The following is an 18,944-nucleotide window of genomic DNA, read 5'->3' on the forward strand; positions in this document are numbered from 1 at the left end:
CAACTCTGTAATTTGTTCCATAACAGGACTTTCCAGGAGGATTATTTACAGCACAGCATAAATGCCAAAGAAGTGACAATGCAGCAGCGCAAAGTTGTTGTATTGATTATATAAAATGCCTCATTCAACAGCCTCAGGTGAACAATGAATATTTCAGTGTTGTACCTCTCTTCAGCTTCACATCTAATGTGTTTCTTGAGTAAACAAATGATGCTTGGGAAAGCCTTCCTCCCATATAAACAAAGCAAGACATGGGTTCCCAAAGAAAGCTCAGCAGCAATCAATCAGAGACTTTCAAATTAAGTGGTATAATGGAAAACTTTCACAAAAAAAAAATGTTCAGAATAATTCTGTAATACCCTAGTGGGGTTACTCTGCTGAATTTAAGGAGGTAACTTTTTTCAAAATGTAATGTCACTAGTATGACGGAGACCAGCTCACAGGGACGTCTTAGAGAGACTAGACGGACTACTGCTCTGGTGGCAAGTAGCAATTCTTTATTCCTCAACCAGAGTTTTTATACTCTCCTGGGAGAGCTTGTCAGTTTCTACCAAGCTTGAGTGCGCTGTTTACATTACGGCTATTCTTACCGTGAGAATACAAGTTATGTAAGTTCTACAAGTGAGGGACTACGTGTCTGTTCAAGGATTCACACATTCTTCTGTTTGTGCTGGTCTTATCTTAGACCTGCAGGTGCCCTGGAAATATATTTAACTCGGGCCCTGGAATGATGAGAAACTAAGCATGTTGCCAAGAGCCCTGATAGTCCACAACCTCCCTTTCAGGAGGAGCAGCTTTGTTGTTGGCATGATATTCTGTTCCTGACCCTTTCAGGCCAGACAGAATATTGCTCTCCAGGCTCTTGGCTTTCATTATTCTGTCTTTGACCCTTTCAGGCCCCCAGAATGTCTAATAGTTCTCCTCACTAGTACAAAAAAAAAAAAAAACCATTGAAATCCTGTGATACTGAAACAAAACGAAGCTTCAAAATGGCAGTGTTGAGATACCACTGGGATTTTGTTGTACTACTAACCTGCCTGTAGAACCAAGAACTTAACAACAGGTTCCAGAAAAGCTGTGGTGAAACGCTGCTGGATGTTTCAGCGCGTTTCTCTATTGCTTTTAATTTTGTCTAATAATGTCATAGAATTTTGAGAACCATTTATCAGCAAGGATCTCATTCGCAGATTGTGTCTGGGGATGAGACAAGAAGTCATCCACCCTAAGAGCGCACTGGAGGAACAAAGTCTTGCCTAGTAAACAGGCAAGGCGAGTATAACATCATCCATGTGAATAACAGCTGTGAGAACATCTCGGCCATCTAAGCAGATACCATAGGTGCTGAAACTATTTTTTTAGCTTAAAGTTATTATTAGCAACCCTCTCTGTAAGGGGAGAGAAGAGGCTGTGCAGTCAGACACTACTAATCCCGTGACCAAGTTCACACATGCTGGAGATAGCCATCTGTAACGGGAAGACAATTTTCCTCATGGACTTTCTGACTAATTTTTGTTCTGTTCTTGGTAAAAGTGTTCCTATTACAGGCAGCTAGACTTTTCAGAAGTTAAACACAAGTATTTTCATATTCAGACCAGCTTAGAGAATGCAACATACAGAACTCCTGGATACCACGACCATAGACAAAGTATGACATGGAGAAAATCATCAAGACTGAAACATTAAAAAATTAACCTCTGTTTAAGGCTTCATTAGTGAGAGATGCTGAGAGCCCAGATGATACATCCCAATATTCAGTAACCAGGTCTTGGAAACATTTAACTGAAAAATTTCTATCTACCTCTGTCCATAGAATGGAGCTGATGACACTTACAGAAAATCTTAAAAATTGTAGACACAAGTATGCTATATAAATGCCAACTATTATCAGAAGAATGTCTCAAGCTGTCTTGACACTGTGTGAAGTGAAGAGCAGATTACACATTACCAAAAAAAACTTCCAAAGGAAATATTCAACGCTGTCAAGAAAAGAAATATGTACATGCTAACTTCTTGCCACCTATAGATGAAACTTCTTGGCTTCTTCGGCAGCACTTGGCAGCAGGACGGTGAGTTCTGTGGTGGGGTGGACTTTTTGAGGCGGTGGGAGCTTCCCAGAGCCGGGAAAATCCCAGAAAAAAAACCCAGGCGGGGGTCCTGACAGCCCCCACACGCCGGTCCCGCGCGGTGCCTGACGGGAGGGGGCGGTCCCGGCAGCTACCGCGGGAGATTTAAACTACGCCCCTGGGAGCACCGCGAAGAGGAGTGGGGTAGTTTGAGCGGCAGTGCGAGAAGGCAGGGCGCAGAGAGGACCTAGGGAATAGGCAGAAGACACCGAAGACCATGGTGGCCACCCGGCAGAAGGTTAAAGCTGCTCCGTGTGCTGCAGCAGGCAGGGTGGATGCTGCCACCCAGACGGAGCCACAGTGGGTGCAGGCAGCTACCCAGACCCTGGGCTGCAGGCAGTGCCCCCCTCCCACACCGGCTCGTGCCTCTGGTACTGGCTCCACTTGTGAAAGCTGCGCTCGAGTGGGGGAACTCCTTCACATGGTGGAGGAGTTAAGAGAGGAGGTAAAGAGGCTGAGGACCATCAGGGAGTGTGAGAGGGAGATTGACCAGTGGAGCAGGGCCCTCTCACTAACTCAGCAGCCTGCTCGAGCTAGTGTGTCCGAACATCATCCACCTGCAAACTGCACGGTTGGGGGAGCAAGAGATGGGGATTGGCAGCAAGTTCCTGCCAGAGGAAGGAAACCTGCTCCCCTCACCCAGACAGCAAAGCCCCAGATCCCCCTGGCGAACAAGTACCATGTGCTGCAGGTGGAATCCAGCCCTGAGGATGAGGATGGTGGCTCCCACAGCCTAGAATCCTTCCCTAGGCTGCACCATTCTCAGAAAAAGATAAAAACATCCTCCATTAAGAAGAAGAGGAGGGTGATTGTTGTAGGGGACTCCCTCCTAAAAGGAACGGAGGGACCCATTTGCAGACCAGACCCGCTCCACAGAGAGGTCTGCTGCTTACCAGGTGCATCAGGGAAGGAGGTAGCTAGAAAACTTCCTTCCCTGGTCCACGAGACAGACTACTATCCTCTGATAGTAGTCCAAACTGGTAATGATGACCTAACAAACAAAAAGGCCAAAGCCATCAAGAATGGCTTCAGGGCAATTGGGAGAATGATGGAGGGCTCTGGGGCACAAGTAGTATTCTGCTCCATCCCAATGCTAAATAGAGAGGAGCGGGAAGCCAGGATGAAGAATTCGATTAATACCTGGCTCCGAGCCTGGTGTGAGGAGAGGGGCTTTGGCTTTTTTGATCATGGGGCGGCTCACGCACCCCCAGGCTTTCTCGCTAAGAGCGGGGAACATGGGTCTCCTAGGGGGGCTAAAGCCCTTGCTAGAAACCTAGCCAAGCTCGTAAATCGAGCTTTAAACTAGATGTGAAGGGGGAGGGGGTTGAGGCCAGGCTAGACAGGAACGAGCCTGGACGTGGGGAATTGGTGATTGGGAGAGGGTGCGTGGGTGAGGACCACCAGTACCTCACCGCACAAAAAGTGGGGGAGAACACACCTCGGGGTGCTAAGGGAGATGCAGGCACTCTGGTGTCAACTACTCCATTTACCAGGCAGTTGGGAACGAACCCTGTTCCCTCTAGGAGGGCTGAAGGCTCGGCAGCTCAGCTGAAGTGCATTTACACCAATGCACGCAGCATGGGAAATAAGAAGGAAGAGCTGGAAGCTGTCGTAGGGCAAAGGGCCTATGATGTCGTTGCCATCACGGAAACGTGGTGGGACAACTCATATAACTGGAGTACAGCTATGGTGGGGTATAAGCTTTTCAGGCAGGACAGGAAGGGTAGGAGAGGAGGCGGGGTAGCCCTCTTTGTAAGGGAGGACTTGGACTCCATTGAGATGGATTGTGGCCATCAGGAGGTTGAGTGCCTGTGGGTCAAAATCAGAGGAGCCCACCAGAAGGTAGATTTTGTGATGGGAGTCTGTTACAGACCACCCAACCAAGGAGAAGCAGCTGATGAGCTCTTCTATAAACAGCTGCGGTCAGTCTCTAGATCGATGCCTCTCGTTCTGGTGGGAGACTTCAATCTGCCCGATATCTGCTGGGTGTACAACACAGCAGAAAGGAAGCAGTCTAGAAGGTTCCTGGAGTGCGTGGGAGACAACTTCCTCGCACAGCTGGTGAATGAACCAACAAGGGAGGGTGCCCTCCTGGACCTGCTGTTGGTGAACAGAGAAGGCCTTGTAGGGGATGTGGCGGTAGGTGGACGCCTAGGACTAAGCGACCATGAGATGATAAAATTTTCTGTTCTAGGTGAAGTGAAGAGGGTGGTTAGCAAGACGGTAACATTAAATTTCCAGAGGGCAGACTTTGATCTCTTCAGCAGGCTGGTTGGTGAAGTCTCACGGGAGACAGTGCTCAAGGGCAAGGGAGCCCAGGAGGGCTGGGAGCTCTTCAAAAGGGTGGTCCTAGCAGCTCAGGAGAAAGCCATCCCAGTGGTCCGGAAAAAAAGCCGGCAGGGGAGAAAGCCAGCTTGGTTGAATAGAGAGATCTTGAGGGATATCAAGAAGAAGAGAAATGTTTATGGCCTCTGGAAGAAGGGACAGGCCTCTTGGGTGGGCTACAAGAGGGAAGTGAGATTGTGTAGGGAAAAAATCAGAAGGGCTAAGGCTCAGCTAGAAATTGGATTGGCCAAGTCAGTGAAAGATAACAAAAAATCTTTCTACAAATATATAAATAATAAAAGGCGGACTAGGGAGACCATACAGTCCCTATTGGACACAGAAGGAACAACAGTAACAGGGGATGAGGAAAAGGCTGAGGTACTTAATGCCTTCTTTGCCTCAGTCTTTAGTCGTAAGGAGGGTCGTTCCGTCTGTGTACTAACCCAGGAGCTAGAGGAGCATAATGAGGCTCCCATGATCCAAGAGGAGGTGGTCAGAGCCTTGCTAGCCCGACTGGACAGCTACAAGTCTATGGGGCCGGACGGGATTCACCCTAGGGTACTGAAGGAGCTGGTGGATGTGCTGGCCAAACCCCTTTCCATCATCTTCCAACAGTCCTGGAAGACTGGGGAAGTTCCACTGGACTGGAGGCTGGCTGATGTTGTGCGCATCTACAAAAAGGGCCGCAGGGAGGACCCAGGAAACTACAGGCCTGTCAGTCTGACCTCAGTGCCAGGGAAAGTCATGGAGCAGGTGATCTTGAGTGCTATCATGAAGCACATGCAAGAGAACCGGGTGATCAGGCCCAGTCAACATGGGTTCACAAAAGTCAGGTCTTGCCAGACTAACCTGATCGCCTTCTATGACAAAGTCACTCGGCTGCTGGATGAGGGAAAGGCTGTGGATGTGGTCTTCCTGGACTTCAGTAAAGCCTTTGACACAGTTTCTCACAGTGTTCTGCTTGAGAAACTGTCAGCCTCCGGCCTGGACAGGCGCACACTCTCCTGGGTGGAAAACTGGTTGGATGGCCGGGCCCAGAGAGTGGTGGGAAATGGTGTGAAATCCAGCTGGAGGCCAGTGACAAGTGGGGTTCCCCAGGGCTCAGTGCTGGGTCCAGCCCTGTTCAATGTCTTCATCAATGACCTGGATGAAGGCATCGAATGCACCCTTAGCAAGTTTGCAGACGACACTAAGCTGGGTGGAAGTGTCGATCTGCTGGAGGGTAGGGAGGCTCTGCAAATGGATCTGAACAGGCTGGACCGCTGGGCAGAGTCCAATGGCATGAGGTTTAACAAGGCCAAATGCCGGGTCCTGCACTTGGGGCACAACAACCCTATGCAGTGCTACAGACTAGGAGAAGTCTGTCTAGAAAGCTGCCTGGAGGAGAGGGACCTGGGGGTGTTGGTTGACAACCGACTGAATATGAGCCAGCAGTGTGCCCAGGTGGCCAAGAAGGCCAATGGCATCTTGGCTTGTATCAGAAACGGCGTGACCAGCAGGTCCAGGGAGGTTATCCTCCCTCTGTACTCGGCACTGGTGAGACCGCTCCTCGAATACTGTGTTCAGTTCTGGGCCCCTCACCATAAGAAGGATGTTGAGGCTCTGGAGAGAGTCCAGAGAAGAGCAACAAAGCTGGTGAAAGGGCTGGAGAACAGGCCTTATGAGGAACGGCTGAGAGAGCTGGGGTTGTTTAACCTGGAGAAGAGGAGGCTGAGGGGAGACCTCATTGCTCTCTACAACTACCTGAAAGGACGTTGTAGAGAAGAGGGTGCTGGCCTCTTCTCCCAAGTGACAGGGGACAGGACAAGAGGGAATGGCCTCAAGCTGTGTCAGGGGTGGTTTAGGCTAGACGTTAGGAAAATCTTCTTTACAGAAAGGGTCATTGGGCACTGGAACAGGCTGCCCAGGGAGGTGGTTGATTCACCTTCCCTGGAGGTGTTTAAGGCACGGGTGGATGAGGTGCTGAGGGATATGGTTTAGTGTTTGATGGGAACGGTTGGACTCGATGATCCGGTGGGTCTCTTCCAACCTGGTTCTTCTGTGATTCTGTGAAACACTGATATCCTCACAGTCTAGCAGCAAACTATATCTCAGACTCCAGTGTTTGGAGACCAAATTGCCTCAGAACAGGAACTGACATTAAATATGAACAGAATTGGGATTCCAAACTTTGTATAACTTATGGAATCTTCATTTTAATGCTGAAGCATTTAAAGGCTGCCCAGGGATATACTTGAGTCCCCATCCCTGGAGGTGTTTAAAAGGCAGGTAGATGAGGTGCTCGGGGATATGGTTTAGTAGTGGACAGGTATGGTTGGACTCGATAATCTCAAAAATCTTTTCCGACCAAGTGATTTTATGATAGATTGTCTCTTCATGTTTTCAGGATTTCCTGGTTGCCATCAAGTAATTAAAAGTGTCCGCAACACTATCTAATCCACAATTTACAGTGCTCGGTATCCAATGAAAGTACAGTGAAATAATTGTTCATTTTCATTTTCCTACCACTTTGCCCAAGGTTTCATGATATCTGACATGTCAGTAACTGCCTCACGCAGGCATTTGCCCGCTACATTTGACTGTTGCTTTAATCTGAAAACCTTATAGGTTCTTCAGTTATAACACTGGTGTGTGAATTGATCTTTGGTAGCTGAGGGTGCTGAATCATTTATTGTAATACACTTTCATATAACCTCTCTTCTAATGGTTATTCTGACTTCATTTGTCATTCATGTCATCCACCTATGCCTAAAAGAAGAAGGAGTAAGGAAGATCATAGTAGTACATTAGCAATTAGGCAAAACTCAATTAATACTATTAGAACATATACACAAGATTTGGCATAGGTTATAAAAGGGATGTAGAACAGTTCTTATTTGAGGATGATATCTGCGACCCACTATTGTGCAATGAGGTTTCTGGTCTGTGAAACTTTAGGACACAGAGCTTGTGTTTTGTGTGTCTCTATAGATGCATTTGTTGTCTGCTAGCTGACTTGTTCACGCAATTTCATTCTAGTCCACTACATGAGTAGTACAGTTTTGAAGGAAAGCACTGTGTATTCCTTTTTTGTTTTAAGAATCATTTGTTACGTTAAGCTGCCCTAAATATAGAAATAGGTGCAGACACTGTAAAAATAGTCCAGGGCTGAAAGTGGACTGAAGTCTCATCACAAATATCTAGCACAATAAAGCAAATTAGCTTTGGGAGCTTTCTGCACAGATTCAGTGCTCTAGCATATGTCATTTGATGGGAGGTAGGTTTCCACATTTTTGGAAAAGTGCGACGTCAAAGGAGAAAATTCCAAAAAGAGAGAATTTTTAAGTATTGTTCATGTTTTACGCTGTCATTCAAAGAGCACTCTGAACATCACATCATATAGAAAATAGCTGTTAATTGAAGTTTTTATTATTAGGCTCTTAACACTGTATCAAGAACATCCTTGCTTTGTTAGTCCTTGAGAAGTTCAGTTTTAATGATGTGAAGAAGTAGTTGTCTGTTTTAAGGAATTTCACTCTATTCTTTCTTTTTTTTTTTTTCTTTGAGCAGTAGTGTCAGAAAAGCCAACGACTTTCACAATGACTGTGACACCTGAAGCAGGAGAAAATGGTGAAAGTAAGTTAATCATGTCTTAAATGTGTATAAGAGGAGTTTCTGTGTAAGCCTAATTCTGTTGCCAACAAGCCTGTGTACCTCCACTGAAGTCCTCTTAGGATCCAGCAAACATTTTTCAGAAATTGTAGTTTTAGGAGTCTGGTGATCTGTGTTTAGTTTACAGAAACGTTGCACTGTCCACTAGGGCTACTTTCTGACCTGCTGAATCGCAAATGCTTTGCAGCGTAGCTTCAAAAAGAATGGATTGTCATCATCCCTGTCACAGCTTACAGCCATGTTGTAAGGTGACTTTTTCTATGCCCGTCACACGGGAGAGTTGAGTCTGTGTATTGTGAACATGTAGCCCTTAAGGAACAGTTTGAGAGGAAAGAGCTGTGTAAGAGCTGTCCCTTTGTATTTGTTGGGTATTATTGCTCACTTGGGCTTGAGGTAAGCAAGCCTTACTCCAAGTAAGTTTGAGAGTTGCTGTTCTGGGTTACTGCATTAAAAGGACAAAACTGCTGCTGTATCCTTCAGTTTTAAAGGAGCAGGTCCTGCTCAGAGGAGGTGTCTGTGTTGAAAAGACTGCTGGGCTGCCAGAACTGTGAGTCTGGAACTGAAGGAAGGTTTCTCCCCAGTATTCTGTCAGTATGCTTGAAAGGAACTTGATTCTGTTTTGCCTTGTTTCCCTGTTGCCCTAGCTCTGAGTGGCTTCAGGTTGAGTGCATTATCCTTAGGCGATTCTCCTCTTTGCTTATTAAGTTCTACCAGTCATTGTGTCCTTGTCATTTGTGAGCCTTGATATCCAACATAGAGCTTAGTGCTCCAGCCAGGCACACAGAACTTAAAGCATTAACATGCTCCAGATCTCTTGTTAGGATTCTTCTTCCTTTTATCCAGCTTCAAGTGGGATAGAAGGGAAAAGAGTTTACTGCTTCTGTGGTACGATGAATACTAGAGGTTTTCCGGTCTTTCTAAAGACCTTTCAGACATTAATAGGCTATAATAGTTTATGTAAGGGTAAATATCATTGTCTTAATTTCTAAAAAATCTTGTATTATATTTAAATCTGTTCATATAGTTTTAATGACTGTGTAAGATGACTATTCGTTTAAGACAAAAATATTTTGTGTTTTAAAATCTTTAGGCCACTGCTGCAATAGCAAAATATACAAACAGTTGTATAAAGTTATCACTGAAAGAATGTGGGTTTTTTCTCTTGTAGCTGTCCAAACAACCCTTAAATTTACCTATAGAGAAAGGTATCCTGATGAAACTCCACTTTATGAAATCATCTCACAGGAGAATCTTGATAATAATGATATCATGAACATAATAAAACTACTAGAACAACAGGTAAGGTAAATGGGATCTCTCAATTCAGCTTGATATCACGTCATACTTGAGCCAGAATTTTTCTCTCAAGTCAGTTGTTTTCTGAGTTAAGTGGTACTGGTTTGAAACGTATTCTATACTATAGAGACTTACTTTGAGGTTTCAGTTTTGTAACTTATATTATTGAGGTAAAATATAGGACTGTTTTAGTATGCACATATACCATAATGAGATGGAAGTGCTCTAGGACTTCCCTTCTCCTGCAGTTCTAGTTGAAGATGAATTTGTATATGTAGTGTTTGTGGAAATGAGCCACTTTAATTTTATTTGGAAAGATTAAAAAATGCTGCATTGCTACATGATTCTTCTTAGTAACGCAGCTATTTAGAGGGGGAATATCTCTTCAGCCTCATGGATCAATGAGAATGCATTGTAAAGGAATGAGAAGGAAACGCTTCTTTGTATTTAGGAGTTCTTGGCAAGTACCTCCTGTCTTAAAATTGCCATAACATGTTCTGCAGGCATTCGTTCTTTTCAGTTTACTTCATATAACCTTCTGTCATAGTTTAGCCCCACACAGGTAAATTTCGGCAGCTAAAAACTGTGCAGTTGAGCTGCCAAAATCCTATTTCCCCCCCTACCCCTCGATGAAAAGGGAGAGGGAAATGAGAGGGAAATGTCTTACGGGGTTGGTAACTACAACTACGGCTTTAATGAAATGATAGTGATAATAATTAGAAAATAATAAAATATATAAAAAATATGAGTTCATGCCCCCAGCCCACCCCTCAATGACTATGCATTCAACCGCTGAAGGTTTGAGATTCTCTGTGGGAGTGGGAGTCGGACCCCGAGTAACAATGAAATCTCAATGTGAGTATAGTCGTTCTCGTTTATTCATAAACACAACACTCCTTATATACTTTTCTAGCAGAGCACAAGCTAATGAAACAACTTACAATTGGTCCTACTGTACTGTCCATGCACCTTAAGTAGTTACAAGATTGGTTAAAAGATGTTAAGCACTCGAAGGGGGCTGGTACTTTCCAGCACTGAGTTCTGTGCTTTTGTTATGCACTCTCTTCTATCAACATACCAAGGTCAGTTTTAAGGAGGAATGCCAGGCCTAGTCACAAGTGTTAACCCTGGATTGTTCATTGCTATCAAATCACGTCCTCGGTTGTCGAGCCATCCTTCCACAATTCTCCTTCTGTTTAAGATTCCCTTCTTTGTGTTGTAGGCAGAAGAAAATTTGCCAATGGTAATGATCTTCACTCTGGTCTCAGCAGTACAGGAGAAATTAAATGAAATAGTGGATCAAATAAAAACACGGAGGGAAGAGGAAAAGAAGCAGAAAGAGAGAGAAGCAGCAGAAGAAGAGAAAGTATGTAAAATAATGTTTTCAACTAAGGATTTCTTGCTTTTTTAAATGTGTGGGTTTGATGCAGGACCAAGTCTCAATTGCATCGGGAGAGGAACATCTATGTCAAACTTAATTTAATTAAAACTTAAGGACGAGAATATTTAGTGCACTTAAGTGATTTTTTTTTCCATTTTGTAAAGCAGTCTTTTCAGCAATGTATTACGTGTTCACAGTCCCTTCTAGCACTACCTTGTAAGGCAGGGATTTTCCCTATATTAAATCAAAGTTACTGTAGCCAGTTTCTTGTTTGAAGAGGCAAGAAGGGATGGAGAGCAAAAGGGGCTAGAATATGTCATGCTGCACCCAGACTGCATGGTCTGAAGAAGTCCCTTGGTAGACAGAGTGGGTAGGGTGGAAGCAGTGAAAACAGTCTTCAAGATGTGGTTTGTCCTCCCTGCACGTGTCCTTTCTGCCACCCACTGCGGAACAGTTTTTCCATTTGAGGAATGTACTGTAATAAGTCCAAGTACTGAATCTTCACTTTCTTCCTCAGAAGTAGCTAGATGATGGTGAGACTTGGACGGTTCAGTATTTCTGAAAGTGGCAGAAAAATAGCTAGAAAAAAGCCTGTTTTTCTATCTCAAGAAGATAGAAAGGCTAATATATTTTAATGGAAAATATCGCAGTGTAGATTGCACTTAAGAGTTGAAAAGAAGCACCGTATGGGTAACCTATATCAGTGATGTCTTGCTAATTGTTGCACTGTAGGTCCAAAAGTAGCATGTGGGTTTTTTCCATAAGAATTTCCACCTCGGCACAGCTTTCTGAAGGGGGAGTCCCATGACACAAAAAACCCCAGTGAGGATAAATTCTTTGTATATTCTCAGGGTTAGGATTAATTTCTTAGAATACTTCACAGCAGATGGTGCTTCTGGGATGTTGTAATTTAAATAATTAAGAGAACCCTCATCCTCACTCGTAGCTTTGCAAGTTGTGTTAGCAGCCTTGTTTTCTGTTCTTTCAGCAATGTTTTCATGGCACTCCTGTTACAATTGAGAATTTCCTAAACTGGAAAGCAAAGTTTGATGCCGAACTCCTGGAAATAAAGAGGAAGAAAATGAAAGAAAAAGAACAAGCGGGCAAAACCAAATTAAGCGGTATGATTTAAAACCAATCTCAAAGTTTTTGCAGTTTTTACCAGACTATAATGACAAGTAATTTTTATACTGAAAGATGATTGTAGTAAATAGACTCTTAGTGTATTATTGGATTATTGTCCTTAATGTCACACAGTCTTTTTGAGTGCTGATGTCGGGCTGAATACAAAGCTAGTAGATTCAAGGTGTCTGCTGAAGTCATCAAGATTCCCACACTTCGTGCTTAAGCTTCTCCAGTTTTGTGGCAGACAGTATGCCATGTGGAGCTGCTGCCGACAAGTGTTTTTCTGGAAGGATAGCTGGGGTTTATTAAGCAACAGAAAGACTCTACATCTGACAGTTTATTGATTTGGCCTTTATTGCACTGGATCATGCGGTGACTTCAGATTATTCAAGCACGTGTAGGAATTTGGGATGCTGTTGCTGGACCGAAGCAGGACAGAAGCTAGCTACTCCATATGACAAGCTTGTGGTGACTAGTGAGAACACTAGCCTCTGCTCTAATGGTGGTTTTGAGCCCTGTGTTTTGCAGGTCTTGGTTTTGTCTGTCCGAAAGTAAACTCGGTATGCAGTGGGCAAATGCGGGGGAAATTATTTTTCTTATTTCTTACCTACAGGTTCTCATAAATCTTGGGCAACATACTCTAGTAGGAGATGTCCCTGGCCATGGCAGGGCTGTTGGAATTAGACGATCTTTAAAGTCCCTTCCAACTCAAACCTTTCTATGATTCTCCACGCTCTCCATGGCTTAGCTTTTGTTTTTGGTGTTCTTGCAATGTTTGATATACTTTTTAACCTGATTACCTTAGAAAACATAACCAATCTGATAGTGCTGTGTTGCTGTTATCTTTTCTCTTCCTTTCTGAAAGCATTTGAAACTTTTGGCTAGTTTTGATGAAATCGGACGGAGATAGAAGTCGTAATGGTAGTAAGTTTCATGAAAAGCTATACAGGGCAGGGGGCACACTTGATTCTACTCTGAAGGGAATGCATTTGGGCATCTGCAAAGATAAGAGTAGAAAACAGGCTTCTTCTAGTTTTCCTGTTCTTAAGGTTCTTGTTAGCGTGCTGTGTCTTATTTTTTTTCCTATACAAGTCTAGTTTATAGAAGCTTCCCTTTAAAAACAGGCTTGTGCTCAGGTGTCATCAGTCGGATGTTCTACACGTGCCAGCCAGTCTTGTTGGTGGAAGCTTCCATAAGCATTGCAAATGTAGATGGAAGCTGGGTATTTCATGAAAGAATCTTGGAGTTTTTCCTTTCCTTACTTCCCAATCAGAAAGCCGTGTATGGTATTTCCATCCTGGGTTTGTGTGTGTTAGAGCTGGTGATGGTGATCTGTTTGGAGATCCAGGTTGCTTTTCAAACAGAGAGGATATATGGAAAAAGATGGAGGATGCTGTCAATTTCCTTTTTGGTTCCCATAGAGAATTTCTTGTGGAATGCAAGATGAGGACTAAAGCAATAAGGACTGAGCGAAGGCAGTGGGGCAGTGTGGTGTAAAATTTTCCCCCCCTCCATTGTTAAAGCTATAGTAATGTTAAAGTAAAGAAACAGTGACCCATTTCACGTGTAAGAGGGAGGAAGCCTGGATGTATAGTCAAAAAAAAATCAGATTGAGCAACTTCTAGAAAAGAGTAGCTTAAAAAAAAAAAACCACTAAGAAGAGGACTGCTTGGATTGGTTAATTTGAAAAGCCCAAAATACATGTGCTAACTATTGTTGCCTTAGGTGGATAGTTATTTCAGAATTCTACTTGCTTATGTTATTTTTTTTGTTTCTAGGTAAACAACTGTTTGAAATGGATCACAACCTTGACACCTCCGACATCCAGTTTTTGGAGGAAGGTAAATTTCTGTTTGTTTCCACATCTGAAAGATAGTGGCTTAAAATAGGTCAAAATTCCAAAGCAAAATTTGTATTATTTTCTGACTTAACATCTTACCTCAGTATCACTTCTGCATCAGGAGAACTTTCTAAGAAGTTCTGTTTTGCAGATTGAACACAAGTGATTTTCACCTCTTTCAAAAAAAAAAAAAACCAAACAAAACATTTTCAAGATGCTAAAATGTATTTCTTTGCAGCTTTGAGCTTGAGTTGATCTTACTTCTGTTGCTTCTATCAACCTTTTGCACTGGAAGCAAAACCAAAAACAAGCAAAGCAAAACATAAACCAAAAAATGCCCACACAACCAAACCCTGATTTTTCTTTTTTTCTAATAGCCAGCCTTTTTACCCTCTATTTCAAGAACAGATCTTGAAGTTCTGTCTCCTTCTCTCTGAACCTCAACACCAACAGTAACGGTCTTGCAAGTGAAATGAAATGCAGTTTGTCTCCATGCAACCCACTTCTTCGTGGTTTTGTGTAGATTTGCCTATTATCTTGCTGAAAATATCTGGCCTGGTGCCAGCTGAAAATTTTGTAAGCCCGTGACAGAAGTATTAAACTTGGAAAATCTATTTGAGATAATTCAAATAAATCTACTCTCAGTTATACATCTGTTTATTTTCTGTACTGCCTTTTAGTATCCTAGCTTAGACTGTTTTCTGCGCTTAAACAATTCTTTAGTGTAGCTGCGTTATCTACTGGTATTGCAAAACAGACTTGTAGAAGAGAGTCCAAAATTTTCTCTGCAAATAACAATTTTAAAAAGTTGTTTATGAACATCAGAGATGTTCAAGTATAAACTTGAAATGGCTGTCATGGAGGAGTTGAGTTTCATTTAGTTAGAGGTCAGTTTAATCTTGTCTTCCTCCAAAATTCTATGAAATGAAATTTCAACATTTCAAAATTTTCAAAATTCTATGATTCTATGAAAATGCTTAAAGTGAAGGTGGGTTGTTGATGGAACATTTTGCTGTCTCAGGGGAAGAGCAGACTTTTGTATTTGGGATTAGTGTTTTAACTTTTAATCCTGTTACTATCCATTAGTAAAAACTCCTTATTGCTGTTTGCATTCTATTATAAATTCAACAATTTACTAAATGCATTTTAATATTACAGTAGCATGTAATAAATATTACTAGTCTTCACAGCTTAAACAGGATGATGGCATTGTCTTTTAGATGGAAATGGTTTTAAAGTCTTTGAAACCAAGTGACAGAATAGAGCCTTACTCAGTGGCCAGAAGATGTCACTGTTGGTACAGACAAATAAAATAGCAGCAGTCCTCAAGCTTTTTCCTTAGGTCAGTAGCATCTCTTTCAGAAGAAGATATGAAAGCATGCAAACTTCATCTTGCTTTTGAAATTTAAATCTGCAAAAAGTATGTCTGTAGACATACAAATGATGCGTAAGGGCTTTTTCGTAAACCCTGTGTGTTTCAGTGTCTGTGCTAGTTGTAACTATTCCAGCTCTCAGGGCCTGAACTCCTCCTTTGAAGTACCTGGGAGAAAGGATCTTTGCTTCTGGGAATTGTAAATGTTAGTGTCGTTCCTCCAATGGATTTTGAGGTTCTGTGCGGCATTTCTGTTGACTGTGTTTTGTTATGAGGGAAAAGAAGCTTCACTTTAGCTGTAAAAAGATAAAATGTGGTATTTCCTTTTCCGTATCTATTTGATACATAAAAAGCCAAGTAAATTAACAGCTATCTACATTGAAGAATGAATATGGCTAAGTGTTGTATATTTTGTTGTTCAGGTACAGTTTTCCTACTTGCATGAAAATAAATTGTTTCTGTTCTTTGCAGCTGGAAACAGCGTGGAGGTTGATGAATCTTTATTCCAAGAGATGGATGATTTAGAATTAGAGAACGAAGAGGATGACCCTGACTACAACCCTGTTAATTTAGACAGCGATTAAATTTTTTGAACTGGTTTTGTCATCAGTATGGACATATGTAAGGAGAGAGGGGCAGGGAGGAAAGCCACAGCATCTGTGGTTTTAGTAATGTGTTCTATTGGGTTTCTTTTTTTTTCCTCCGAAGAAAAGAACCGAAATATTTTAAATCCAGGAGAATGGTCTTCTGATGACTTTCAGCATAAATAAATTTAGTTTAATTCAAATGAAAAATTTGAGGAAAATTGGTCTATCTGAAACGGCTATGCTATTTGCTCTTATCTTTTCCTTCCCACTTCTGTAATTTGTTCTTTGAAGAGATGTGACAACAAGCAAGGCAGAAAGATGTTATAGCAAGCACTACACACACCTGCATCTGAAGACTGAGCAGCTGTTCTCCTATCTTCCACCTGGGATATACGTGGGCAGCTTTGGTGAATAAAAGGGATCACATACTATGCAGTTATTTATTTTTTTGTTTGTTTGTTTCTGTGGAATGTTATAACTTCAAGTAATGGTCATTCCTGCTGCCTCAACCTATCATCTCTAGATAGGCAGCCCTGGTCACCTTTTAATAAGGCATAGCCTTTTAAAAGTTTAGTGGAAACTATTTCCATACTTCTAGAGTAAAATCTTTTGCTGTAGTCGAAGATAATAGTTTCAAAATTTATAGTCCAAATCTGTAGGAAAAAAATTCAGAATGAGATGAAGTCCTCTTAAAAGGTTTGGTTGATTTATGAGGAGAGGTTTTTGATTTGTGGTTTTCTTTTTCAACTCGTGCATCAATGAACTTCCATGGAAAAATAAAAATAACACCCCAGGAAAATTGGTTTGCTTTTAGCAACAGACTGTTGAAACACCATCACTGGAATGCAGATTACAGTACCGGGATTTATAGAGTGCTTATAGATTTGAATGTAATGGGTGTTGTTTTAGAAGCATTGTGTTGGCAGCCCGTAAAGGTAGCACAACATGCACCAAAGCTACACATTAACTCGTGGATGGTAACCATCCTGCAGAGTTGCTTGATTGTAGACTTTTTACCCCCCCACCTCCAAAAAAACCCCAAACACTGCAAGAACTGTCATGTCAAAATCTGCTGTGTTTGAGACTGCATCAGCTAGAAGGATGATGGTATGGGTGAAAGACATGTCAAAAGAGAGCTCTATAGAGAACCACTGAGCGTTTCAGTGGTTAAACGTTGTGCTGAATTTTAAAGTACTGTTAGTGGACTGCCTTAACTTCGCCAGCTTCAACCTTTGAAGAGGGTTGCACTTACGTATCACAGTGCTTAGAGGGATAATAAATTTATGAACTTTAATATTTGGAAATTCTGTATTCAGAATGAAAAATTTAAATCCAGAAATAATTTAATGGTGTGTAAGATTCTGTTCATATCTCTTGAGAACATCTGTTTAGGATGATCTTTAAAATGTTTCAGTAGTCACTTCTTTTCATATTCAAGATGAATGAGTTTCCAGTTGATAGAAAAAGTTAAGTACCCTGTAAATACTTTTATAAATTAACCATGTGCCTTTGTTACTACTGTCCTCTGTTCGATCTTTTTAATTTTGGCTACTAAGAACTCTGGACAGGCGTCTAGGTTTTGATCATAGTGTTCTCCGTTTCAAAGCAATAAAGCAGGATCTGTTCCAGCAGAGTTACCAAATATATTAAGAAGTTGTGAGCTAATGTCATATTAAATCTGACTTTTCCGAAGATACGGTTGGATTGAAAGCTTAGTAATGACCACATCCAGCTTTCTGTGTCGTTGTTAATATGCTTTAAAATGCTGTCGGCACTGAACGTAGTTTACTTTGGCTATGTCTCAATTCTGATGCATAAAACCCACTTAACTCTGAAAGCTGCTTTCCGTTTCCAGCTGTGTATGTTTATAACAGCATCTTTTAAAAAAATGAGTGACTAGCTCTCTTTAAATCTGGACTGAATTCAAGAATGCTGTGTAGTCAGCAAACTGTGGTAAGCTGAGAAAATTTTCCATGTGCATCACTCACATGAATCATATGCATTTGAAAAAAAGACTTCTCATTAATTGTATTTATAGATCAATGAGATTTTCTAGTCTGTTTTCACAGTAACATATTTATTGGTTTTCATACAGAGGATGTATAGCTTAAAAATGTTAAAATAATGTCAAACAAGTTAATATGTGAAAATGTATTTTCAGTGTTACATCTTGTATTTCAAAGCAGATTAAATAATAAGGCTTGAAGTAACAAAAAATTGCTTAAAGTCTGCTCCTCCAAGTCTTTGGAACAGGTTTCAGTGACTCCTTCTGAACTTCAGATTTGCTTAGCTTTGTCAGCAATTAACATCTGTGAAATAAAAGGTAATTTGACTGAGAGTAAGCTTGGCTATGTTTGCATGTTTTAGTTTGCTGAAATGGACTGAGATAAGGGGGTTTTGGTGGAAGAAGTTTAGGTAAGGTATTTGAAGTTTACTTATGCACTTTGGATTAGATTGAGTTCTAATTAATACTGATCTAATAAAATTCCATCAATAAACTTGGATGGAATTTTAGTAATTTAAAATCACGGTGCTGAGAACCTTGCTTGTATCTTGCTTTTAACTCTCTAAGTCCAAAGGGTACACTGTAAAGTGTGTGTAGGGAGGTTATTATGAGTTGCAACACTGCACTATGACCAGCGCTAATTTAGTTTTGATCATGCTGAACCTTTTGAATAGTTTGTGCCTGAGCTTTATTAAAATTCAGAGGATGGTGCCCACCACATCAGGGTGCTGTAGGAGTACAATCTTGAGCATGCTGCAGCGCCCAGGATTTTGCATCCAAATTATGATTGCATTATGATCTACTTTAAGCAAACAAAACCTAAGAGTGATACATGACTTGGGTTTTTGATATTTTTTTGTCTTCCCTTCTTGGCCAAAAATGAGGAATTTAAAAGTGTATTTCCTTTGGGGAGAATGAACTTCAGCCTTTCTCCTAGGAGACTTCTAACCATCAGGCTATCTCTAGTTTTTAAACAATTTGGTGGCTGAAATAAGTTGAAAGCTTGTAGCACCAGACAGTAGGCTCTGCCTGGATCCAAGATGCTGATACTCTAGATCCTGAGAGAAAGAGCTGTGATGTGACTGCTCACTCTCACGTTGGAGAACCTGACAGCGCCTGAAATATTACTTTGAAAATCATTATTTATTTATTTTTATTAAGCTTTGCAACTTGTCTTGGAGTAGGAGGGAGAGGCTTTTCAGGTTCAGTTCTTTGACATAATAGCATTTATTGCCGTGA

The 18,944-nt window shown here is 41.7% G+C and overlaps 1 protein-coding gene across 1 annotated transcript; it reads left to right on the plus strand.

Annotated features, from left to right (window-relative positions):
- The first annotated feature begins 8,454 nt into the window (after positions 1 to 8,454).
- On the plus strand, positions 8,455 to 18,038 carry LOC138717859 (RWD domain-containing protein 1-like). The gene is made up of 5 exons (XM_069851759.1): positions 8,455 to 9,398; positions 10,618 to 10,761; positions 11,765 to 11,897; positions 13,680 to 13,742; positions 15,585 to 18,038. Exons 1-5 carry the CDS (start codon positions 9,246 to 9,248, stop codon positions 15,695 to 15,697), a joined length of 606 nt encoding a protein of 201 aa, XP_069707860.1. The 5' UTR covers positions 8,455 to 9,245; the 3' UTR covers positions 15,698 to 18,038.
- The last annotated feature ends 906 nt before the right edge of the window (positions 18,039 to 18,944 follow it).

This window comes from Phaenicophaeus curvirostris, chromosome 2 (genome assembly GCF_032191515.1).
Source record: "Phaenicophaeus curvirostris isolate KB17595 chromosome 2, BPBGC_Pcur_1.0, whole genome shotgun sequence".
Classification (NCBI taxonomy): domain Eukaryota; kingdom Metazoa; phylum Chordata; class Aves; order Cuculiformes; family Cuculidae; genus Phaenicophaeus; species Phaenicophaeus curvirostris.

Excerpts from the sequence above, each read along its gene's own strand:
- LOC138717859 (XM_069851759.1), top strand. The coding sequence starts at position 9,246 with ATGTGGGTTTTTTCTCTTGTAGCTGTCCAAACAACCCTTAAATTTACC. Across the intron at positions 10,762-11,764 it reads AAGCAGCAGAAGAAGAGAAA|CAATGTTTTCATGGCACTCC; the intron begins GTATGTAAAATA and ends CTGTTCTTTCAG. Across the intron at positions 11,898-13,679 it reads GGGCAAAACCAAATTAAGCG|GTAAACAACTGTTTGAAATG; the intron begins GTATGATTTAAA and ends TTTTGTTTCTAG.